The 26827-nt window shown below is 41.4% G+C and overlaps 1 protein-coding gene across 9 annotated transcripts in view; it reads left to right on the top strand.

The window, feature by feature from the left end:
* The first annotated feature begins 2342 nt into the window (after positions 1–2342).
* Positions 2343–26827, top strand: part of znf740a (zinc finger protein 740a) — a 44627-nt gene continuing 20142 nt past the window's right edge. For 8 of the 9 annotated variants that reach the window (XM_084316826.1, XM_084316822.1, XM_084316818.1 and 5 more), the window contains exons 1-18: positions 2343–2403; positions 5466–5634; positions 5873–6118; positions 6473–6619; positions 7484–7610; positions 8777–8860; positions 12930–13013; positions 13224–13307; positions 13898–13981; positions 14352–14435; positions 15364–15447; positions 16988–17071; positions 17485–17568; positions 20479–20562; positions 21233–21316; positions 22041–22124; positions 23508–23591; positions 24923–25006. In XM_084316826.1, coding sequence (XP_084172952.1) covers positions 5590–5634; positions 5873–6118; positions 6473–6619; positions 7484–7610; positions 8777–8860; positions 12930–13013; positions 13224–13307; positions 13898–13981; positions 14352–14435; positions 15364–15447; positions 16988–17071; positions 17485–17568; positions 20479–20562; positions 21233–21316; positions 22041–22124; positions 23508–23591; positions 24923–25006 — 1657 coding nt within the window. In that variant the 5' untranslated portion in view covers positions 2343–2403; positions 5466–5589. The remainder of the gene's footprint in view (positions 2404–5465; positions 5635–5872; positions 6119–6472; positions 6620–7483; positions 7611–8776; positions 8861–12929; positions 13014–13223; positions 13308–13897; positions 13982–14351; positions 14436–15363; positions 15448–16987; positions 17072–17484; positions 17569–20478; positions 20563–21232; positions 21317–22040; positions 22125–23507; positions 23592–24922; positions 25007–26827) is intronic. The other variant, XM_084316819.1, reaches the window with a different exon arrangement.

The raw sequence follows: 26827 nt of genomic DNA, 5'->3' as shown, positions 1-26827 counted from the left end.
AATGATGTGTGAATAATAAACCACGCCAAAGGCTAAAGAGAGGAACCTTGTCATCATGGCCAAGTTATTGTTGCTCCACAGGTGACTCTGTCAACAATCTTGCTAATATGTCTATACTACTATGCACTCAGAGTGTAACACTCGAGCTCAATACTGTTTGATGAACAATGCCACTGACCCTTAGCTGCCAGAGATGTACCCCTCCTGGTGACATGTTGTTCACAATCTGTAAGTTACTTTGGATAAAAGCGTCAGCTAAATGACTAAATTGTAAAACATTTCTCAAGAAATGTACAGTAACAAAATTGTGTTAGTTTATATTAGCAAATATTATATCTACCCAAACCACAACTCATGACTCATAGGCACCTGAGCTTGGGGGTGGCTTTCACATTCCACTTTCTTCATATCCATCATTTCAATCAATTACATAGGCGACAAAGGCAAGGTTCATTACAATATCTTTATTAGGTGTTTATGCAAAGAGGGGATTGTTACACATGGTCTATTATGGTCCGTGGGGTCTCGCGTGAGGAGTGGAAAAGATTAAGGCATTTTTATGGAGGAAAAAAAGGCTGTTGCTACTCTTTTGGCACAGTTATGATTATGAATAACCTAGTAGGAACTAATGTGTAACTAAATCAAATCAAATCAAATGTATTTGTAAAGCCCGCAATCACACGTTAATGTCCCCATGGGCTGGACAAGTCTTCTTTAAACAAGTCAAGAAGAAACATCACAATAAATCAAGAACAAAAAACGATTAATCTGTTAACAAACCATTAATTAACTATCAGTTAAATCTCCTACCTGATTAGATTAGATTCAATTTATTGTCAGCGCACAAGTACAGAATACAACGAAATGAAGTTGGCATCTAACCAGAGTGCAAAGGAGAAGTAAAGTGCATTAGTGTACAGTAAACAGAGTATGAAAAATCTATGCCGTAAATATGCTAAGCTAATGTATCATTATTTACAGTGGTACAAGTATGAATACACTATGATAATAAACCAGTCTAGCCAGTGGTTTGTGTAGACATATATACACAATGTACAGTGTTATTGTACATTATACAGTTTGGTTGGATATAGTGGTATAATGAAAGTGGGTATGAGTACAGAGAAAGACAGTTGTAAGCAGTAGATAAGTCTCAGTGATGTCTCAAGGGCGACAGTGGCTCAGGAGGTAGAGCAGTCGTCTGGTAATCCAGAGGTTCCCGGTTTGATTCCCGGACAGCGTGTTAAAGTGTCCTTGAGCAAGACACTTTAGCCAGCACCTTGCATGGTTGCTTCTGCCGTCGGTGTGTGAATGTGTAAAATGTGAGGAACAAATTGTAAAGCGCTATATAAATGCAGCCATTTACCATTCAGTGCAGGGATATCCTTCCAGAATGTTTTCTACTGTGATTCCCATGACACATTGATTATGTTATGGCCCTAACTACCATTTGACTCTCAAATCCCAATTGTCTAACCGCTTACATCTAATTCTAAAGTATTAATGAATTATTCATGCATCTGTGTCCCCTAAAGTGTTACCCAAAATGAATAAATGCCTAAATATTTTGAACCCTCTATTTTAGGGGGGGGGGGGGTAGTATAGACTAATAGAGATGACAGATGAGCCAGTAATGAGCCTAGTAAGTAAATGGCACAGAAATAGCTTTTTTGGAGATCATTTGTATTGCAGTTTTCAATTTACAGCTGAATACTGCTGCTTCTTCTGGAGCCAGTCTGTGTCATCATGTCATCTTTTGCTGCACACTCGAGATCAGATCAGCCATATAAAAAAGGCTAGGCTTAGCTACTAATATATAAAAAAATATATCAAATAATATCAAAACGAACAAGGTCCCTTTACAGACTATCGATTTGTATGCAGCTAGTATTTGATTATAACCAGTCTGTGTCATCATGTCATCTTTTGCTGCACACTCGAGATCAGATCATAATAAAAAAAGGCTGCGAAGCAGCAGTAGGCTTAGCTACTAATATATATTAAAAAAAAACATAAAATAATATCAAAACGAAGTCCTTTTTACAGACTATTTGTATGCAGCTAGTATTTGATTATAACCGATTTGTCTCCCCCTCCCCTTTTTTCCCTACCAAATGAAGAACACAAGCTTCAAGCAAACGTGTTTTTTTTTAGTAATTCGTGAAAACGGGTTTGTCCACTATCTGATATTAATAATGGATTAGCAGAGAAGATAAAGAAGAAGATATGAACGTTAGAGAAAAGGTTATTATGATTATGATGCTCATGTTCTCCTATAGCTAGAGGAGGGCTGGTGCTCCTGGTGGGGAGTGGGGGGCGCGGGTTACATCCTGTGGCGCTTCCTGTGTTTGTAAACTAGACGGGATCGGAAAACGTCGGAGGACGGAGTGAAACAACTAAAAGGTAGCTAAATGGATTTACCCACTTCTTTAAATGTCTAGTTCGGAAATGTATTTGTGCAGTTATGTGTTATGGGTTCGATGGCTAAACGTAAACGTTAAAAGATAAACGTTATTAAGCGAGGATTTGGTTGAATAACGACGACAGCTAAGGTTAGCTCCAGCTCCGTTAGCGGGGAGGGAGGGAGGGGGAGGCACGACGGCCATCACGGATGTCTTCATCGTTGTTGAATCTTTTTCTTTTCTTTTAATGACCGGGATAGCGAGCTTTATTATTTCACTACAAACGGGTAATAAACAATTCTCTTAAGCTAATAAATGCGTTATGTAACAAAGTGGGGGAAAACTAAATTGCGTTGACTGCGGGGGGCCGCCAGCTAACGTTAGTAGCTAGCTAGTAGCTACATAGATGAGCTAACGTTAACAAGCGAGTAGGGTCCAGCTGCAGCGCCGGAGAATCCTCCCACTGGGCAAACTCTTACGCATAACCGCCCAGTGAGAGGACTCTCCGGCGCTGCAGCTGGACCCTACTCCGTACGTTGGCCAAGCTAGCTATAGCTGTTTTTGCCAAGCTAACTGTTAGCTTGTTGAAGAGGTGCTGCTGGTTAAGGCCAGTCTGCTGATGTGATGGACGCTGTGCGCATATGATCGATTCTTCAATGTTCCCTTCATTTTGCTCCTGGTTGACTATCCATCCAGCTAGCTAACGCTGGTTATGAACGCCAAGCGACTAAAGTGTACTAGTATTATGATCTTAAGATGGTATAAAATCTCTACCCCTAGCTAACGAGCTAACTTGATGTTGGGTTGCTAGCGTGCTGATCGCTTTCGAACAAAAGGTTCAGGTTGCTGCAAACCCAGTGGGGCATCTTTCCCTTTGCTCGCACTGGACACGATTATAAAATAAACCAACTATAATAGTAGTACGGTATTATTACCCTCCGCTGGGCATATGATTGAAACCCGGGAACATAGTCTTTAGGCCCCCTGGGCTACACTTTTCCTAGGCCCCCCGTACCGATCCTCCCATTCTCTTGTCAGAACAAAATACATGGAGCTTATTAATTTACCTGCAGCCTGATTATTATTATTAGTATTATTAATACGATCAGAGATTAATGCATAATACGTGCGAAACACATTTTAGTCATGCAATAGTTGAATGCACACAGGAGTAGATTTTTTTTACAATACTAGATAATGGGGTACTAAGTGGCTACTATCAATTACATGGGGTCGTTTTTTTTTCCCAACATGGAGGATGGTGGGCTGAGGGGGATTCTCTAAAAATCTGTAGTTAACACAAACGGGACGATCACTCAAGAATTTGACACTGAGGTCTGTTGTTGGTTAAAGGTGATCATTTGAATGTGTTGCTAATCGTGGAGGTTTCTCACCCCTTAAGTATATAACAGAATATACAAATACACTGTAAATCTTAAGGGCCTGTAGAAATCACGTCTACATCATTGCTTCATGGGCTGCAAAGCAAATGGATGTAAGATCAGTTCTCTAGTTGAAATTGTGACACTAAATTACCAGCGAGCCAAGCACACGACCCAGTTATTGTTATCGTTTTTTTAATGCACGTTTAATCTTAATTCCTTGTAGAAAAACTGTTTTCTTGCTGCTTTGCAAAGGACTGGAGTTGCACCACCGTATAGGTGTTAGCGTCCTGCCCCCCACCTGTGTCCATAGGTGTATGTAGCTTGTCATTTATGTCCAACCTAAACACTTCAACACAAGGAGCTTGGATTTCTTCTAATGGTGTCCTTAATCATACGTTTCTGAAATTCGGAGTAGTCTCATTTCAAACTATTGCCGTTTCTGAAATTAAGCTCCATTTTGCAAATCATCTGCTTTTTTTTGTGTTTTGTTTACAATATCTGCAGTTGTGTGAGCTATAGAGTTATGAGACCGGAGATGTGACTTTGCTACTGATGTTAGTTAAAATGCACAATACTATTGACAATACCTATTAGAAGCATTAATAATGAAACCAAAAGTACCTGCTGATCTCGCCTGTGCAGTGTTCAAAACCATATCCTCCTCATATACAAGACATGCGTATTCTCTGAGCTCTCTTCTCTCTCTCTACCTCTTCAAAGTGCCTGCAGATATACCCTCAAACACACAGACGAGCAGACGCACAGCGTGGGATAAATTCACGTAGGCGCAATGAGATTCAGAATGCTTTGCATGGCTCCTATGCACTGGAGTTGATGGGGCATATAACTACGAAGGCTACCGGCAAAGCCTACGGAGCTATTGTACGATGTCTGTCGTAGCACAGCTTATTGTTCACATACAGCACGTTGAAATAGCCTGAAACAGTGGTGTAAATGAATGAACTCAAGGGAGAAAACCTGCATGTAAAAAAACAATGAAGGCGGTGAAACAGAACCAGGCTGCCTGCAGCCTACTGGTGGATTATTTGGGCACATATTTTTTTACTCCCATAGACGGACTATACTTTGACTGTAGTTAAACTGCTATTGCTAAGAAATATATCTGGGATCAGGCTACGTAGCCTACACGTTATAATAAGCCCACCCCCCCCCCCCCATAGCGATAGCATACGCAAATTGAGAACAGGTGAATAGAATCTAGTTGTACCGGCCACACACACACGCGCACACAAACTAGCTTGCACAGTTGTAACACAGTCTTTTGTAAACAATCTATTTTCATTATTCACTATGTAGCCACATTTCACCGAAGCGAATGGGGATGAGGGGTGCATAATTCGATTGACTCTGTCAACCAAGCTAAGTGTAAGTGGGCGGGAGAGAGGTGATTAATCAAACGACGGCCACGGGGCAATGATAGTAAAACGCATGGCGCTTCATGAGAACGCTATGCATAAACACTGCTAAATCTATGATCTGTACAAAAAAAGAAAAAAGGCTGCGATTGTTTACAAATTGGACTTGTATTTTAATTTTTTTTTAGACCAACGTGGTTGTGAAGAAATCCAAGCGGCCTTGTGGAGTTGAATTTTAATGTTGTAATTTAATGTTTTTTGTTTTTCTTGTTTTCATCCACATCCTCCCTCTCCCCCCTCAGTTTTAATGCTAGATGAGTGAGGTGGGCGTGGCTTCCCACCAGACCGACCATCCTGACTGACGGATCTCTGGATGACCTTGTCCCCACCCCTGTCCCTGCGCTCACATACACCGTCCCCACAGCCATGTCACACCTGCCCAGCAGCTCAGTCCGTGACCATATGAAATGGGTTTGTTTTTCGAGAACACCAAAAAATGGCTATCGATGACATCGCACCAATACACGCACGTCACGTGTCACTCAGGATGTTGTCGTTGATAACTTCAGCTGTCAAAATGCTGTGTGATTTGGCAATATTGGCGCAGACTGTCTTAAAATTCGAGCCTGTTTTTGTATTTTTTTACGTGGTATTTTGGTACGTTTTTGTACTTAAAAAAAATCTTTCTCTCTCTCTCTTGTATTCCCAGGCGGGGCTGCTTGGCTGTGAGGCTGTCCTTTCCAGTATGGCCCTGATGCAGGCCAGCTCCATGGCCGGTCCACCCAAGAAAATGATGGCTCCACTCGGCCATGTGCCGCCACAGAGGGAAGGCCCCGACCGCGGGCCCCAGAGCCACATGATCCTGCCGTCCGGGATGAGCTGCCCGCCCCTGGTTAGAAAACACACAGGGACATGTTTCACGGGGGGGGAGACGAGGGCCCTGTTTCACCACGAGGTTTTTACATCTTTTAACATTTCATTTAACCATTTTCTTTTGTGTATTGTTTAACGTTATAGCTCTAACCCACTGTTATCAAGAAAAGCCTTGATCAGGGAATCGCTGATTTCCCTCTGAATACTATCTTAGAATTTCAAAGAATTTGATGTGCTGCTTGTACTGTTGTGTAGTGAGAGGTATCGCACACACGGCAGCAGGATACCATATCACGTTGGGATTTTCATAAAGATTTTAAAAGATGTTTTTTAAACGACCACTATTTACCCAGTATTATCAGAATACACATTCTTTTTACCGATTGGGACTAAAATCGTTCCTTTTCTGTTTTTGTTTTAATTACACCATCACTAGCTCATCCGAAAGGAAGGCGAATTCCACGCTCCCCGGCTGCTGGATGAGAAGGAGATGAGGGCCAACGAGGACATGCAGTTGAAGAAGAAGAACAGGAAGTCAGGAACGCCCTGCAAAGTGAGCGAACAGGAGGGAAGGGGAGGGAAGGTCAGTGGCTGAATGCTGGAGAGACATTCCCTGCTCTCTGTGATGTCCACTTTGCAGAGAAAGTGGTTTCCCTTTTTCCCTCCTTTTTTTTTTTTTTTTTTTTTTTAACGCAAACATGGATAAATTCCTCGCCCCCCTCGGTGCAATTTTCCTTTTTTGGGGGGGGGACGGGACGTTTAACTTCTTTTTTTCCCCTCTTTTTTTCTCCCTGTGCGTCTGAGTTGGAGCTTTCATGTGTGCCCATTTTGTTTGTGTGTGTGTGGGGGTGGGGGGAGGAGTCCAGCGAAGATGTGGAGGGGGCGGGGGATCTCTGGAGAGGAGAGAGGGGGAGGGGAACGGGGAGAAGAGGAGCACAATAACTGCAGTTGTGTGCATAAGAGGGGGAGCTGGAACGTGAGGGGTGGATGGCAGTTGAGCCTTTGCTGGGTTTTCTAGTGTATTTTTGTGCTTTTTAAATGGCCTGCATGGAGGGTGGGAGGAAGATTGTTTTCCTCCCTTTGCCTTACCGTACCGAAGATTGTTTTTAGATTTACTATTTAACTTTTTGTTTTACGTTTTCTTTTTCTTTTTGGTGTTATGTATCCCAATGATCACAACAGAGTTCAAATCATTTAAACATTTTTGACTAATTTATACATTAAAATAACCAGTGGGGGGAAAAAGCACCACAAAAACTGGAAAATGAATAAAATAAAATCCCAGATTTGTCTACTGACCGGTGATCTTCAGGTAATACATCTGATAGTGTGTTTTTTTTTTTTTTTTTTTTTTTTTGCAATTAATTTAGTGCTCTCTCCTGGGGTTTTATAAGTCACGTGGCTTTTTAATCGAATATTGAACCCCATTCTCTGCCGACCTTCTCAGGTTGCAGGTCCCGATGAGAACGGTAACTGTCCGACATCCAAAGTGCAGAAAAATTTCATCTGCGATCACTGTTACGGAGCGTTCAGGAGCGGATACCACCTGAAAAGACACATCCTCATTCATACAGGTATGAGTTTTTATTACAAAATCCTGCCATTATAGGATTTCCATCAACAATTAAAAAAGAAATGCCTGACTACATTAATCACATTTGTCGCCAGACACCCCTCAGAGCTGGGTTAAGTTGGACTGAATTTAGGAGCGTGTGTGTGTGCAGCAATTGTAAAGGTTTGCAGTGGCCTGCTAAAGAAGCTTGTTTTGGTATTAGCCTTTGCCTCACAGTATTAATTGGTGGTATCTGTGGGGACCTTTTCACTAAAACTGGTGCTCTTCGGTTTAGGGGAGAAGCCGTATGCTTGTGCCATATGTGACATGAGGTTTATTCAGCGTTACCACCTGGAGAGACACAGCCTCATTCACACGGGTATGCGTCCTTTAACCGTACCCATATTCCATAATTCGGAGCGACTACACCTGTAGTCTTCCACTCGAACCAAGAGGTTGTCAGAGTTCATTTTCTCTCTGGACAGTAATTTCCAACAAAGCAAAAGAAAAATTCCATTTACGTCAAACATAAAAAAAAAAAAAAATAGTAGGTCTCTTGTAAACACGGTCCCCCAACACCAAACCATAGAAGACGATGGCCCCCCATTCCTGTTAGACTCACTGTGTACAGGAAGCAGCTGGTTGTGCCATGTTTTGTGAGATTTGTTTATAAATGTCTTTCTGTATAGTATGTGTGGGTTTGTAAAGAGAAAATCACTGCATGGACATCAAGGGACTATATTCCTAATTTCTGTAAAAAAAATTATGGAGAATGGGGCCTTTCACATGAAACCTTAGAACACTTTATCTTTATGTACGTTGTACCCGTTGACAGTACATTCTTAACTTTTGTCATTGTTTTTAAGTGTGTGCATTGTGGGTAAGTAAAAGCCTTGACTTTTAAGTTTGCTTACAAAAGTTACCTATTTCCTCTTACGACAAAATGAAAAGCATTCAGCCACATTATTTCCCTCAATGTTGACCAAATTTACCTAAAAATCTGTCTGCAAAGTTTCTATATTGTACAGTATTTTATATGCCCATAGCATGGGTAAACGGTTGCTCTTCTATGGCAACAATGCATCTCTCCTATTGACCCCAAGTAAAATTGATTGAGTAAACTGAAAATTGAGTTTCCCCATTTTGTCCAGATTGAATAGCTAATGATTTTATGCTCTGTGTGTGTAGGGGTGAAGCCGTACGCTTGTTCCATGTGTGACATGAGGTTTTTCCAGCGTTACCACCTGGAGAGACACAGCCTCACTCATACGGGTATGCGTCACATTCACCGTACCCATCTTATCCAATTGAACCAATACTCAACCCTAAGTCAAAATGTCATTTTTTTAAATATATATATATACAACGTCCAAAAAGGAAAACCCCCCCTTTTTCAAAAATTTCAAACAGATTGGATCGCGTTAAGGATTTGTAAATGCCCAGTGGGATTGCTAGTAGTTAGAATATATATATATTTGTGTCCTGTGTGATCAAGGTGGAAGTTATTTTGGATTGTAGAGTTTTAAAAAGACAACACCAGCATTTTTGACACATGGGTCTCATGTCTTGCTCAGGGAGGTGGTGAGGCCAGTCGGTATCATTCAGCACATTTCTTTCTTTTTCTATCGTGGAAATGGTGAACGTTTTGTGCTGAATCATTACTGCCACGGCGCAATGGGTGCATTAACAACCTATCCGATGAATGCAAGTTTAATAAAATGATTGTTTTTGATGTCATATTGCTCAGACAACCAACACAGGGTATCTGCAGGGTATTAAAAAGTATTAAATTCATAATTCTCAATTTAAGGCCTTAAAAGGGTAATAAAACCCTTAATTAAAATGTAATTTGCACTGGTATTAAATCTGTAAATGTATGAAATGTTCTTGTATTCAAGTCGTTGTTTTTTTGCATGGCTACCGGGGCCCTTTTTTGCGTCTGGCGAGAGCTTTATGGAACACGCAAGATTTTAAATTGGCACGCAAGTGCAGCCGCCAGTTCAGTTATGTTTTTTTGCTATTATGGTCGTGAAATTGGTATTAAAAAGTGCTATTAAAAAGGTCTTAAAAAGTCTTCGATTTAACTTGTTAAAACCTGCAGATACCCTGATTAACACCTTATCAGATGAATGCAAGTTTAATAAAATGATTGTTTTGTTTCCCCTTCCCGTGACAACATGTCATATTGGTCAGACCAAACCAACCACAGTCTCGACTCTTGACTGCCCTTGTTGACCTAAATCCTGCCCGGTGACGAGTCTTTTAATTGGATAGCAAATGCCAAGTTGGTTCAACAGTGCGAGTGGGTGCATATATTTGCGCACGGCAGTCTAGCGCACGTTTGGGGGCAGACGTAGCCATGGCAGCGATGGAGTTAAGCCTGTAAACTCTAATTATACCTCAACAGGTAGAAGTGATACAGTGCTATCAGCACAGCCGGGCTCTGCTCTCCTCTACAGCACTCCGTTTTAATTGAAAGCAGAGATTCTGAGGGTTTTGATGGCATCAAATAGGTCATGTTAGCCATCAGGGAAATGTGGTTAATTAGGGGCTTATGAAATCCCAATTTTTAACAATGTAATGGCGCTGCCTGAACAAAATGGCAACCCGTGTTTGAATAAATCACTCGGTATAGACTCGTTTTCGTTCATTTGAAGCATTGGGATGAGGAGATGAAGAATATGCATGGCGGTGAAGTAGAGTAAACGCAAAAGCTGTTCTTGACCTTTTTCAAATTACCTGAAAGAAAATACATTTCAGTGTAACTTAGCTTACACTTAGGTAATACAGCATCAGAAGAGGAGGCCGCACAGCTTAACCTTAGAGGAAGACTGAAGAGTTTATCACATGGAGTGGTTTTATTTCCAAATCCTTGGGATTCTGTGCAGAAGGACTGTTTCAGTATAATGGAGCAATAAAGAGTTTATGTCTCAATAATTGGGGGCAAATCTTAAAGGTCTGTTTGAGTAATTACTCAAAAATGCTGGTATTGTCCTTTTTTATTATTTGTTATTATAATTTTTTGATTAGGGAATCTTGTGCCGTTTGTTGTTGTTGCGCTTCTTCAAGAACTGCTTTTGCAAATTGATGTTTTAAAGTTAAGGAAAATAAATGATGGCCCATCTTTTTCTCAAAGTTAAATATTATCTGCGCTTTGTTCTCAGTCGACTGTTGACAATAAGATATTCCCTCTACATCTTTCTTAACTTGCCGAGCGACGTGCCTGCAGCTTAAGCTTGCCAACTAAGCTGGGCGCTAATAGTTTCTGTTGAGCGAAATATTCTGCAGGCCTTTTCAAACCGAACAAATACTGCATAAACATATCCACTTTGCTTGATCGTGTTGTAACGTAAGGTACACATAGATAATTTATTCATACATTAATTTAGCCACTAGTTGCAGGATTACGATGTTCTTTATGCCAGTGACACACGGTGTGAAAATGGTTGGGTGGTTACCTTGTAACATTAAGGAGTGTGCAATGTTTTCAAGTCTTGATTGGCAACTTGGGCATTGTTAAAGGGGCATTTCACCCAAAATAAAAGAAAATACGCATTTCCCCCCTCAGTTTTGGAGATATCTCCCGTCACTCTAATACAACGGAGCTGAATGGCACCCGGCGTGTGGCGCTCAAAGCACCAAAAAATAAATTTGTAAACCAAACTTTATAATAATGAATGGGGGGTGTAGTTCGGTAGAAAATAGTTCCTACATGAAACCGCTCACAACGAGGTCTGTGGATTGTCCTGAATAACCGGGTCATGATTCCGTCTGAGCTTTTCACATGTATTTCTGGCGCTTTGAGCCACAAGCTGAGTGCCATTCAGCTCTGTTGTATTTGAGTGACGGCAGATATCTCCAAAACTAAGCAAATCACGTTTTATATATACATTTTGTGTGAACTGCCCCTTTTTAAGGTAACCTAAAAACTTGTGTGAGTAGCCAATACACACAGACCATAGATCAATAAGGGAAAAGTCCTTTGATGTCCAAGCTTCTCACTTGATGTGCAGATGTACCGCTGTATAAGCCCTGTGTCTGAAAAGCAATGTTTCAAACATGGATGCATGTTTTTGTTTGGTGTCTCTTTGGGTTGTTTTTAATAACTTGTCTGCTGCCACCTGTAATGGTGCATCTACACAGCAAGCAACTCGATCAACCAGTCGCCACAAGTCCACTTTTCAATAGAGCCCAACGACCTGGGAAACTTGGCAGACGCTATGACGGTCAACTTAAGTTTGTTGCCCACAGCTGAACTTTGCACGACAATCATCCATCAACGGCCAATCTGATTCCTGCGTTTTATTTTCCTTACAGACGTGACAACAGTTCCATAAATAAATGTCCTACTCGCAATGGAGCCGAAATGGAAGACAAGTTGATGATAGCTTTTTTAAAACCTTTTATTTGAAAGACTACAGAAATAAGCTTCCTTGGTTAAAACCTTGTAGCCCCACGAGACCACTGAAAAACAACTGAAGCCTCTGGCATTGCCCACAAGTCACATCAGAATAGAACAACCCACCAATCAAGTTGCTCGCTGTGTGTTTGCCCTATTAGATGGCTCTGGTTTAAGGTGGCGATCAGACTGGGAAGCTTTGAAAACTCGAGGCGCACAATCCGACAGCGCCTACTCTACCAAGCGAGTGCTGTATTGCAACCAATGACTTGGGAGACATACTGCGCACATTGGACACCATAGTACTTAAAATGCTTGTGTGGCCTGTTGTCGACAGTTTGAATGATGGGAAAGAGTGCGCTTTGTTGATACCATCGTTAATGACGGGAAAGAATGCGCATCGTTGATAGTTTGAAAACCATTGTTAAAGATCGGAAAGAGTGCGCACTGTTGATAGTTTGAAAACCATCGTTAAAGATGGGAAAGAGTGCACACTGTTGGTTTGAAAACCATCATTAATGATGGGGAAAGTGTGCACTGTTAGTTTATAAACCATCGTTAATTATGGGGAAAGAGTGGTTGAAAACCATTATTAAAGATGGGGAAGCTTCTGCTTGTCGGTGTGATCGCTGTCTTAAGTGTTTTGTTGCCATCTTGCTACTGACCTGTAAAGCTTGTTTTAAATGTGCCTGGCTTATGTCCCATCGCTGTTCTTCTTTCATGATATAGGCCAGATTCTTTAGAAAATAATGTTTTATCACAGCAACAAACACTTTTCAACAACTAAATGGAGGTAATACAAATCAGCCCTTCATACATGTAAGCCATCACTAGAAGATAATTGCCTGCCAGCTTTAAGCTATTTAATGATTTTTGAATGATGCTTCCTCTTAATGCAATAGGAACCACCCAGCTAATATTTTTGATGCTTTGTGTATGTAGGGGTGAAGCCGTACGCTTGCTCGATGTGTGACATGAGGTTCTTCCAACGTTACCACCTGGCAAGACACAGCCTCACTCATACTGGTATGCGTCCGCTTACCCTTAGCCCTTCATACAATTGTGTTGTACAGATGCCATATTACCTAGCCAACGTTATCTATAGCGCACCGATCAAACTAGGTGCTCATCGAGATTGGGGTTGTCAAATTTGACTAAAGAGAATATTTAGCCTTGACGTACAGTGTTCATAGGTGTATCCTATTTCATGTTAGCTAATTTATTCTTTGTGTGTAGGGGTGAAGCCATACGCTTGCTCCATATGCGACATGAGGTTTTTCCAGCGCTACCACTTGGCAAGACACAGCCTCACACATACGGGTATGGGTTTGCCCTTTTTTGCCTCAATAGAGGCCACATACCCTCATTTATTGAAATACAGCAGTTCCCATATTTGTCGACTGGCAGCGCAACAAGTTTGGCTTTTAAAACTATTCATAAGCGTTAGACAATTGTGCTCGTTGCAGCATGTCATCATATTTCAGTTTTTGTTAATTATGATTATACTAGTAATAACCGTTTCGGCAGATTCTGCCCTTTTTTTGCCTCGGTCGGTATTCTAGCACTACTCTAGGAAATTCGGTACTCAAAGTTAACGACTCTTTTAAAAGCAGCATGTCAAATTGTCGAGTGCAACGCTTTGTTGCTATAGGCCTGCATCGAAGTGGCTTCGACTCCTGCGAAAGACGCGCTTTTATTAGACATTAGGCATCCGTTAGACGCTCATCGGCATTTTGACATAGTTTGTGAAAGTAGTCTGAGACAAATGTCTGCGTAGTCGATTTGACGCGACGTCTGTTCGCTGCCAGTGCGTTCGCCACGTTCTGCCACGTCACATGACTGGGCTTATTGTAACGACTGTGTTCAGTCCCACTCGCTCACTAAAGTTGTCGCTGTGTGTGTGTGTGCAGGGGTGAAGCCATATGCTTGCTCCATGTGTGACATGAGGTTTTTCCAGCGATACCACCTGGCGAGACACAGCCTCACCCATACGGGTATGTGTGTCTTACCTTTTAACTCTCTCTCTCTGACGCTACCGGGTGTTTCACAGAGCTTTACCCTGGTCTGAAGGCTGTGCCTACCAGTGAGAGTGTTACCGCACATAAGAATGTGTCCGTAAATATAACATCTCCCCCATTATGTCCATAAATTATCAAGTGTCTTCAAATTATCAACTTTCAAGTTTCTTACTTAAGATATCATGACACCCCATCCTTCTGTTTTCTCAGTATATGAAGACTTTTATTGTGAAATACACAAAGGGCCACAATGAAAGTAAAATCAAATTGCTGAGTGTATGTTAGTTATGTTGTGTGCTACGGTTCGTGGGAGCGGAGTCTAAAGTTTGGTACTGTATGCGTTTAGGGGTGAAGCCGTACGCTTGCTCCATGTGTGACATGCGGTTCTTCCAGCGCTACCATTTGGCAAGACACAGCCTCACTCACACTGGTATGCTTATATTAATTGTTACCCTCTCACAATACTCCCTTATTACACAGCAACCTGTACAGGATTTGTTCCTAATTATAGGCCTCTTATGTTCAGTATATGATAAAGCAGTTATCTTGTTATTGGTAAACTTCCTATTCATAACCAGCCCCAAACAAATTTAATGGAATTTAGGCTTTGTTGGAAACTGTCCACTTAAAAATGACTCTGATATCTTCTTGTCAATTGTTTTGTTAACACTAATTGTACCGTTTCATGTATAGTTTTGTTTTTTTATTTGTTCAGTAACATTTTTAGATGTTTTTTTTCAATTCAAAGCACATTACACTGAAATGTTTGTAGGATGAATCCAATGCAGTGCAATGTCTTTGCATGTCTGTACAAGGGAGGCTAAGCAAATGCTCGCATCAAGCCGAATGCCTTCAAACGTGCAAATTGCTATTTTGCCTGACCAAATCTTGAGGACTGGGGCACTCGGAGAAAGCCTGAGGATTTCTTTCCTTCAATTTTTTTTTATTATAAAAAAAAATCCCTTCATACTGCAGCTTGAACTATACAAGTGATAAGATAGCTGTCACTGACATTGGAATACCTTGGTCTCTACATTTCTAGATTCTGATATTTGAGTGTAATGTCCTTCTTAAGTCGATTATGGTTGTGATGAAGCATGATGACATCAACCGATTGGTAGTGTTGGATAATGCTCTCATTTCACATGCAAAATAATTGGGTTTTCCATATTCCTTAGATATACTGATTTGTTAAATGTTATTAATTGGTAAATAACCACCAGTCATTAAATGACGACGCAATTTTGGCATACAAATTAGTGACTGAATCTAATCCCCAACTGATTGAATTGGTATGTATATATAAATTCTTTTTAACATTTGTCTAAATGTAGCTAATATATTTATGCTCTGTTTAGGGGTGAAGCCGTATGCTTGTTCCATGTGTGACATGAGGTTTATTCAACGTTACCAACTGGAGAGACACAGTCTCACTCACACGGGTATGTTTGCTTTATTTGAACCCCAACTCCCCTCTGTCCTTAAGCTTGGTCATGCATGAGCCCCATATTGATTGGTACATGGCTGCGTCAAACTCGAGTTTGTATTGCTTTCAGTTATTCTAGCTATCAGTGCTAACATCTCTTAATATTTCTGGAAGGAACGGTATCTACGGTGAATTTGTAAGTATTTGGACATCGATGGGTTTTTTTTTTTTTTTTTTACTTTTTTTTTTATTGCTCCATACTGACATGCAGACATTTAAGTTTTTAGGGTATTTCCAGCCTTAAAGGATGGTGTCTGCAGCCCATCAGGCTTTCAATCATATTTTCGTCGTCCCTTTCTGGACCTTTTGCACTTCAGTGTCTGGATCCCTACGAGGCCTCAGCTGTTCGCTGCACTGAAGTCACCCTCAAGTAAATATGGAAGTAAAACATACAAGTAAACAAAGGTCCGTCTTTAGAGCACCGGCTCCGAGTCGTCACGGCCTCCTGCTGCAGAGGCTTCAGATGGACGTGGACGACTCACCCGTTTAATCTCCATCCCTCCACGTAACTTTTCGAGACCCTGCGGCGGAGTGGACCGGACGCACGTAATAAAAGGGTGTCTTAAACTTATATTCATGTAGTGTGCCTGAAATACCCACCGGCGAAAGCTGGACAGTCGGTGCTCGGCCAGAACGTCGACGACTGTCTCGCTGTCCAAATACTTGTGGAGCTCCTTGTACATCCGGTCATTTCAGAACAGATTTTCATAGATCAATCAATATTGTCACAATCTGACATTGTGACATCGCCTTATTGTTGCTATAATCTCAAAAGGCTAAATGTTTAAAGATGGCTGCATTGTGCATCTCTTCTTTCCTGCTTTCTTTTGTCCCCTGAACGTCGTAGGTCAGCTTTCCTATGATTGCTTTCAGTATTGTGATTGTGACAGACTAACTTGGACAGCTGTTTTTTTTAAGTTGATGACGTTAAAAGTATTTCTGCAAAGTGATCCTCTTTGTTCTGTGCATAGATGTATACCAACTGCCTAAAATTGTCTTGCCTCATGTGATCAGCGTGACAAAATGTCAAGTTTACCCTCTGCAAATCCCCTCAGACCCTTCTCAGTGTAGTGTCATAAACCGAAACTGATTGATGAACGTAGAAGCCCGTTGGCATCATATGCCCATAGAGGATTTTGATTTGGCTTGATTGATTTGCCTACAGTAGCTCCATTTCTATCACGTCCGACAGGCCTGGTTACATACAGTAAACGACAAGCTACACTTGTGGTATTGTCCCAAGATCTCACTATTGGTTTATATTGGCATCAGAGCTATCACAATTACAGTTTCCACTGTTTCACGGAAAATGAAAATGTTCCCAATTGGAAGAGCAGACTTATTTGGACACAAGCCGGAACGATCCGCTCTCGGATAACGCGCTGATCGAGTACAGCAAAACTTTACTAAGCTTATTGGAATTTAGTAAAGTTTAAAATCGATCATTTTTGGCAGTTGAGTCTTTTCATGCTAAAATTGGTACTTTGTGTGCGTAGGGGTGAAGCCGTACGCTTGCACCATGTGTGACAAGAGGTTTTTTCAGCGCTACCACCTGGCGAGACACAGCCTCACTCATATGGGTATGCGTCTGCCAATCTTAACCCTGTCACAAGATTAGGAATACCACAGGTTTTGTACAGGATTTTGGCTTAACCTAGTCTCATCTGTCAATCTTTCTTTTTACAAATTATGTTGTGAGACTGATTTTTAAGTGTAATTGTAACTAGATGACATCATCAGCTCATGTGATGTGTTGCGTTGGTGGATTTTAACTGTTGAGCTCTTTTGAGAATTACCTTAATTTGAGACGAACATCTTACTCACTGGTTCCCCTGTGATTTATTTCAGGGTCTGACATTGGTTATTAACCACCAATATCAATTTTAGCCATGGATTTGTATTCCCATACATTGGCATAGGAATTACTGAAGGAATCTTAATTTTTTTTGGGGCTGAATCATAAAAATAATATATTGATACTCTGGTCGTTTAGGTGTGAAACCTTACGCTTGCACCATGTGTGACATGAGGTTTTTTCAGCGTTACCACCTGGCGAGACACAGCCTCATTCATACTGGTATGGGTCCGCGCACCGTGCCCATGTCATTTAGCGCCAGGAAACGACTTGTGATATTGTGTTTATTCTAGACATGCGTTCGGTTGAAGATGGAACGCTAGGGATGGGCATAATCTCTGGGATTACTCCCATTGTTCAAAATAGACGTTGAAATCGAGCTTTGGGGATCAAATAAAAAAAAGTGATTTCACAACTATATAATGATGTATTTCAGAGTGCGAGTGTGAACCGCAGACTCGTTTACATTACAACAAGTGCGTCGAGGCGGCAGCTTCAGAATCCCCTCCTGTTACAGTCAGCTAATGCTGTCGCGTGCTGTGCACTACATCTCGGTACATCTCAGATGGACCGTCTGCATGAGCGAACATTAAACTCTCAGAAAGAACTATAACGAAACTAAATGCATGCGCTAGAGATGAAGGAGAATGGACGGTGGTGTCAAATACGCATCAGTCTTCCTGGATTATTAACATTAGCCTGACGGTAGTTCTAGTGATGACTGAGAATAGTGTCGCAGTTTTGGCATGACTTAACTAAATGTGGCAAATGGCATTAGATCAGGGTGATATCGCTTACATCAAGGCTGATAGTAGTTAGCCTAATTTTGGAGAGCATGGAGCTAGCGTTAGCTGCCTCTGAACACCGTGGAACTGCTTTTCTCGTCTAGCTAAAAGCTTGTGGGGCAGATCGGCTTGAACAGAACACTAAATGCCAGAGGGATTCATGAAGGCTTGGAATAAGACTTGACACAATGTAGGAATGATGAATGGCTGCATGCTTGTCTCGCCATTTCATAGTCCTGCTAGCCGTTTTCTTGGTCCTGCTAGCCGCCATTTCTTGGTCCTGCTAGCCGTTTCTTGGTCCCGCTAGCTGTTTCATAGTCCTGCTACCTGTTAGTCCTGCTAGCTGTTTCCTAGTCCTGCTAGCTGTTTCATAGTCCTGCTAGCTGTTTCGTAGTCCTGCTACCTGTTTCCTAGTCCTGCTAGCTGTTTCATAGTCCTGCTAGCTGTTTTGTAGTCCTGCTAGCTGTTTCTTGGTCCTGCTACCTGTTTCATAGTCCTGCTAGCTGTTTCTTGGTCCTGCTACCTGTTTCCTAGTCCTGCTAGCTGTTTCGTAGTCCTGCTAGCTGTTTCTTGGTCCTGCTACCTGTTTCATAGTCCTGCTACCTGTTTCCTAGTCCTGCTACCTGTTTCCTAGTCCTGCTACCTGTTTCATAGTCCTGCTACCTGTTTCCTAGTCCTGCTACCTGTTTCCTAGTCCTGCTAGCTGTTTCTTGGTCCTGCTACCTGTTTCCTAGTCCTGCTAGCTGTTTCCTAGTCCTGCTAGCTGTTTCTTGGTCCTGCTACCTGTTTCATAGTCCTGCTAGCTGTTTCCTAGTCCTGCTAGCTGTTTCTTGGTCCTGCTACCTGTTTCCTAGTCCTGCTAGCTGTTTCCTAGTCCTGCTAGCTGTTTCCTAGTCCTGCTAGCTGTTTCATAGTCCTGCTAGCTGTTTATTGGTTCTGCTAGCTGTTTATTGGTTCTGCTAGCTGTTTATTTGTCCTGCTAGCTGTTTCATAGTCCTGCTAGCTGTTTCATAGTCCTGCTAGCTGTTTCATAGTCCTGCTAGCTGTTTTGTAGTCCTGCTACCTGTTTCTTGGTCCTGCTACCTGTTTCTTGGTCCTGCTAGCTGTTTTGTAGTCCTGCTACCTGTTTCGTAGTCCTGCTAGCTGTTTTGTAGTCCTACTACCTGTTTTGTAGTCCTGCTAGCCGTTTATTGGTCCTGCTAGCCGTTTTGTAGTCCTGCTAGCTGTTTCATAGTCCTGCTAGCCGTTTATTGGTCCTGCTAGCTGTTTGCCTGTTTCGTTGTCCTACTACCTGTTTTGTGGTCCTGCTAGCTGTTTCGTAGTCCTGCTAGCTGTTTCATGGTCCTGGTAGCCGTTTTGTGGTCCTGCTAGCCGTTTTGTAGTCCTGCTAGCCGTTTCATGGTCCTGGTAGCCGTTTTGTGGTCCTGCTAGCCGTTTTGTAGTCCTGCTAGCCGTTTCGTAGTCCTGCTAGTGTAACCACTTTGTCGATGCCTCCGCTGACGCCGCCTGCTACACATAGTTGCGCTGTGAGTCCAGACGGTTTCCTGCTCGTTCTCTACCTTTGTTTTTGCTCCCCCAACGGAATGCCTTTGAACCCCCCCCGGTATGACGTGTACACTGTATATTGCCTATGTCGGTCTTGGAATTTGAATAGGATTCTATTTTCCTGGTGCTCTTGTCTTGGCTTGGACTCGACCCCAAATTGGACTTGAGGGTCTTGACACAAAGTCAACCCGTTGGAGGCGTCTTGACCGCGGCCCTGGTTCAAGCGCTAGTCTCATGTTTATCCCCCACAACTTAATCAATCCTGGTAGGATGTGAAGGCTGCTTCAGTACGATCTTAAAATGCAATCGTTTTAATTCCTAATGTTACAAATAATTGAAATCACCTAAATTGTTGATAATCATCGTTATATATGCCTGCTATTGTTTATTCAATGTTGGCAACTGCGCAAACATTTACAGGCTGTCTTGCGAGCTCGTAAAATAGATTGGGTGAAGTTCGAGGATTTGATTCTGAAATTACTTAAAATACTGAAAATACTTTTACTCTTGTGACTTAGAAGATGCCCATCCCTAGTGAATGCAAATAAGCACCTATTCATTCTTAGCTTGTTTTTATTAATGATCAAGTCACTAGTGTGATCCTAGGTCATGAGCTTGTTGAAGTTTAGTGTCTGTGGGCTACCAGGACTTTTGAAAATGAGTCAAAGTAGATGGAGAAAACATTTGACTGAATATGATTTAAAAAATGTGTGGTTAATAACCAATAGATTAGACATTCCATTCTTTTACCAAAGAGTGGAGAGTGCGGCACAGTAATGAAATATTGCTACTCTGCGTTTAGGTGTGAAACCTTACGCATGCACCATGTGTGACAAGAGGTTTTTTCAGCGCTACCACCTGGCAAGACACAGCCTCACTCATATGGGTATGCGCCCGCCCACCTTACCCATGTCATTGATATAACGGTGTATATTGAACAATAGTATTTACTTGGTCAGCCATTTCAAGCCAGTCATTTTCTCCTTAAGATAAAACAATAAGAGCGTTCTGCTTGAGCCTCTACCTTATTAGCTTAAGCACAATATATAAGCACATTTGAATATTGCCATAAATGCAACATGCAAGCAGGTAATAAGGGAATAGGATTGTGACATCATCAGCTCATGTGATGTGTTTTTACCCCTTTCAGGTGTAAGTTTTCTTGTCAAATGTTTTCTCAGAAAGCATTCTCTATCATAGAATTCTCCCACTCTTTCATTGGCTAGTAGTCATTGTGACGTTAGAATGTTCAGTTCTCAAAATTCCAATCTGGTGCGTGAGATCGTACACCTGAAAGGGTAAATTGTGGACTAAAGAATTGGTAAAGTTGGATCCTACTCTTAATTGGGGAAATACAAGTAATATAGAATATTCAGTGTGAATCCCCTGTTTTTTAGACAATTTCACCAAACTGATAAAGTGGTTAACAACCCATCAATTATGAGTAGGTTTATTTTAATTATTATTATTATTATTATTATTATTATACATTGATGGATTGTGAAGCACAAAAATTACACAAGTCTAAAATTAATATATTGATGCTCTGCGTTTAGGTGTGAAACCTTATGCTTGTACCATGTATGACATGAGGTTTTTTCAGCGTTACCACCTGGCAAGACACAGCCTCACTCATACGGGTATGCGTCCTTGCGCCCTGGCCATCTCATTTTGTAGGCATTCCCACTTTCTAATGTGCCGATTTGAGGGCAGTTTGTGTTTGCTAGCACCAGCAATATTTGAAAATGCTCGTCTTCCACAGACATTGAGGTTTGTTGCTATCTTTAAATAAGTAGCACTGTATTATTTGCTATGAATAACTTTTCTTTAACATTGGGTTTGCGAGGCACAGATAAAAAATACATAGTAACCTCCAGAATTATTGGCGCCCTTTATAAAGATGAGCTTCAAAGGCTGTGAAAAATAATCCTTTAAAATCATTCAGGTTATAAGTGATTAAATGAATGATTATACCCTTCATAAGGTTAAAACCTTGTGAAAAAAATCAGGCCTAATTCTATTGCGTAAATTGTAGGGTCAGAAAGAGTCTTATCCTCATTGAGTAATTTTTCATCCTCATTGAGTAATCTTTCATCAAGTCTCATCAGTTAGACATGGTTGCCCGCTGACCGATATTGGATGTCAATTCAGTGTGGCTCATTGCCTCTCCAAATATCAACTGGCGCACAGCAAGAATTCAGTACTGTTAGGTGGCAATGCAAACTCTTCACTCAGCCAGAAAGCATACACACCATTGCATGAATTGGCCTATGTGGTTAATAACCAATAGATTAGATATTCCAAGCCTATACCAAAGGGTGGAGAGCGAGGCACAGTAATGAAATATTGCTACTCTGCGTTTAGGTGTGAAACCTTACGCATGCACCATGTGTGACAAGAGGTTTTTTCAGCGCTACCACCTGGCGAGACACAGCCGCACTCATATGGGTATGCGTCCGCCCACCATATCCATGTCATTGATATCAGTGTACATTTGAAGTATAGTATTCACTTGGTCAGCCATTTTAAGCCAGTAATTTTCTCCCAAGTTGAAACATTAAAACACTTGGCTTGAGTCTGTGCTGTAACATTTTGCTTTAAAATGAAAATGATGTACTCGTCCCCATGTCATTCAAAGCTCCATTGAGATTTGTGCGTCCACATAATACACAGCTAGCGCCGTCTTAGCCAGTTTAAGTGAATGGGGTCAGTTTATTTAAAATAAAAGGACATGCAATTACTTAAATGGATTGCAATGTGAATCCAAAAGCTATATATTCACATCAGTAAGTCACACCGCGCGAGTCCTGTTCCAGCTGTCACTTGGGGATCTAACGATATACCAGTATTGAGATGTACATGAGCGAACAAACCAAACTGAAGAAACCATGACGTTATCAAGCGGCACGCTTCTCCCTGTCCATGATTTAAATGTCATTGGCGCAGAGCCCCCTGCTGTGCCTCACAGCTCCTCTGCTGAGGGACATTTATGTTAAATGTTAATTAGTTCCTTGTCCCCGTCTCCAGTGTGCGAGCAGAGAGTGGGTTCTCTCTTGGCGCTGTCCGCGCTGCTGAACTGGACAGCGTAGACTAGAGACAATGGAAAAGTCTTAATTTCTGTCTTATACAAAAACAAAGAAAGAAATGGATGTTTATCTTTGAAGGGTCTCCATTTATTTAACTGGACTCAACGACACAGGCAGCAATCTGAGTCTTCCGTCAACAACATTATGGCTGCAGAGACCTGGGTTCACCAAATGATACATCTTTTTGTTGATATATCTCTCATATCAACTCATGGCAAGCGTTGTTTCTTCCAATATGGAGGATAAATGGGCATTCTGAACATTCTGTGAGAGGGCTCTATTGTTTGAGAGGCTAGGGTGGAGCAGTGCTGGCTAAACCTGCTGTGTGTTTTAGTTATGTGGACACACAGACCCCAATGGGGCTTTTGACTGACATGAGGGTGATCCATTTTAATGACAGAATTTTCATTTTTTAAAGCGAACTGTTTCATTAAGTGCAACATATAAGCTCATCTGAATATTATTAGCATAAATTAATCATCAAGCAGGTATGGGGAATAGGTTTGTAACATAATCGGCTCATGTGATTTGTGATGTTTTAATTGTCGTGTAAAGAATTGGTAAACAGTGATTTAGAAAATTCTGTTTGAATCCCCTGTAAGAAAACTCCGCCAAATTGATGAAGTGGTAAACAGCCCCAGCATTTATGAGTAGTGCATTTCTATTTCTCTTACACATTGATGGATTGTGGAGCACAAACGCTTTACGAAGTCTAAAAAATAATATATTGCTGCTCTGCGTCTAGGTGTGAAACCTTATGGTTGTACCATGTGTGACATGAGGTTTTTTCAGCGTCATCACCTGGCAAGACACAGCATCACTCATACGGGTATGCGTCCTTGCACCCTGGCCATCTTATCACCACTTAGTCTGTAATGTGCCGTTTTGAGGGAAACCTGTGTGGGCTACCACAAGCAATGTTTGAAAATTGATATCTTCTAGCTATAGATGTTGAGGTTAGTTGCTAACTTGCTATCTGTAAATAAGTGGCACTGTAATATTTGCTATGCATGTGACACATTTCCATAACATTGGGTTTGTGAGGCAAAGAGATATGACCTATGATATGTAGTGCTCTCCACAATTGTTGGCACCCTTGAGAAAAGATGAGCTACAAAATTCAGTGTAAAAAAACAATAAGAAATGAGGTAAACAGTTATAAACAACTAGGTCTTATTCTATGCTTAGATCATTGAGAAAATATGTATGTAATGTGTATTCAGTCTTAGTTGGTCAGCGACTTTATTCAGAGTAATTTATTTTCATAAAGATCAGCGTCACAATTTTTGTATTGTTACCCTTAGCTAGTTTAATTTCACATACATAGTTACATTAGGATTAGGCCAGGCTTGACTCTAGATCACACGTCCAACACGGGTCTCGCTGGCCAGACATGGCCTGCTGTACATTTTCAGGTTGTCTGCTGACTTATTTTGGATGTCGATTCAGCGTGGCCCTGTTGTCTCTCCCCCCAGTTAGCGCTTGATAAGAATGGAGTGCTGTTAAATGGCAATGCAAACTCTACACTCTGCAAGAAGGCATACACACCATTTGCATGAAATGGCCTACTTGTGGTTAATAACCAATTTATTATATTTTCCATTCCTATAGACCACCTAACTGGCTACGCCGGTGACATCTGGATCCAAAAACACATTGTCTATGGCAAAAATGAATGGGATTTGTCTTTCCCAGTTATCAAGGGTTGCATTCTTGTAGCATTTGATTGGTGGAAAAAGGAGAACATATTTGATTATACATTTTAAAATGCTTAATGCCAAACGAGCTGAAGTCACTTTTACTCGTTGCAGTGTAGTAACAAAGAGTCGGCGATGAGCTGATCTCTACGAGCATCTGCTAACAGAACTTTCTTTTTTAAATGGCCTTAAATGTAAAGACCCCAGTCATAAATGAAATAAATCTATATCCCAGACTATATAAGCCAATGTTGGGAGGGCTTATGTCAGCCACAGATCTTGGACGAGGCAATAGTTTGAAATCTCAAGACATTACCCCATTGACTTTTCCCATAGATGAGACAGTTGGATCTGGCACTCCATATACAGTCAAGTACAATGATGATGTACTCCCATTAGGTGGTCTATACCAAAGAGTGGATAGTGAGTACACAGTAATGACATATTGCTACTTTGCGTTTAGGTGTGAAACCTTACGCATGCACCATGTGTGACAAGAGGTTTTTTCAGCGCGACCACCTGGCAAGACACAGCCGCACTCATATGGGTATGCGCCCGCCCACCTTACCCATGTCATTGATAAGTGTACACTTGGAAGTATTCTCTTGATCTGTCATTTTAAGCCATTTTCAGTCGTTTAGAATTTTCAGTGTCAGTCCCCTGTAACAATTCCACCACATTGATGAAGGGGTTAATAATCTATTCCGAGTAGGTTTTCTTTCATTGGCCAGTAGGCATTGAGACATCTTCATTAGAAGTCAGTTCTCAAAATTCCCATCTCATACATACAAGATCATATGTAAGAATTTATAATAATAGTTAATTGCCATCTGTAAATAAGTGGCACTCTAATATTTGCTATGCATAATGACATAATATTAGGTTCACAAGGCAAAAATGTATATTACTTAAAGAATATATAGTGCAGGGCGGCTGGGTGGCGCAGCGGACTAAGCGCTCGTCACCAACGCGAGAGACACTGGTATCGAATCCGGCTGTCAGCGTTTCCTCCGGCTTGGCCGGCCGTCATACTGGCTCAATTGGCAGTCAGCGGGAGGGAAGCCGGTGGGGTGGTATTCTGGTCGTTGTAAACAGCGATTCCTACAGGTCGGTCAGGGCGCCTGCACAGCGAGGGAGGGAGATGGTGAGGGTAGTGTGACCTCCCACGCGTTACATCTCACCAATGAGAGTCCTCGCTGCCAGGTGAAAAGATGCTGCTGTCTCCTATGTCTCTGAGGAAGCATCTGATAGACTTCAGGGCTCCCTAGACCGACCAGTGGGGGGCACATGCAAGCAACAACCAGGAAGGGGAGGGGGAATTGGCATAACGACTAAAACACAGAAAAACTGGAGGAGAAAAACTGGATAAAAAAAAATATATATAGTGCATTCCGGAATTATTGATTCTGAAAAATTACCTAAGCTATAAAAAATAAATCACCCAGCTAAACTACCCTTTAGGCTTTTTCTATGCTTAGTTATTTGATTTTAGTCGTTAAGAGCCTAAAGAGAGTACCGTAATTTATTTGTACGTTTTATTGTTAACCTTTGGACAGCCAGTCTTAAGTGCTGTCAAATTTGTAATTGGTACATTTTCACATACAATATGACTACTTCAGGTTTGACGCATCATCAGTCACATGTTTGACACGAGGCCTACGGGCCAGATATGACCTGCCATATATTTTCATTTTTGGATGTCAAATCAGTGTATAACTGTTCACATTAAAGGTGCTGTAAGTGGTATTTCCTTTGTTAAAAATATGTGTTAAATAGCTCTACATTCCAACAGACATCACTGATGTAGTGTTTGGTCAGTAACATGGGTCTCCCAGTCCCTCCACTCCGCAGTAAACAGAGAAAAACATTTCTGGTATCACTTCCCACTTTATCCAATCAGGAGAGGGGACCCTAGTTATTTTAATTTATTTCAAGAAATCTTGCAAAGCCAAATTTGCTTACTGCACTGGTCAATTATTTTACTTGTTTCAATGACACGTTTTTTTTTTTTTTTTTTTTGTATTAATTTGTCAGACCCTTTTTGCAGTGTGGGATATATTTTCCATTTACTGCAGAGGGACTGGGAGACCCAGGTTACTGACCAGACAATCTATATCATATATCATGGCTGTCTGAGTGTAGAGCTATTTTAACATGTAGACTCCTTATTTTACAAAAGAATACCACTTCCAGCACCTTTTTAAGAATTGAGTGATATTACCTGGCAGTGAAAACTCTTACCCAGCAAGCATCGGGCCGACCTGAGTCCAGCCAACTGACATTGAGTTACAACTTGTTACAACAATGCGAATAATTCATTCAACCCAGATGTTAATTCTGCCATAGTAATACTTTTATCAGAAACCTT

Source organism: Notolepis coatsorum, assembly GCF_963971535.1.
Source record: "Notolepis coatsorum genome assembly, chromosome: 6".
Lineage (NCBI taxonomy): Eukaryota > Metazoa > Chordata > Actinopteri > Aulopiformes > Paralepididae > Notolepis > Notolepis coatsorum.
The sequence above is the reverse complement of the archived record's forward strand: the minus strand, read 5'-3'. Positions and strand labels throughout refer to the sequence as shown.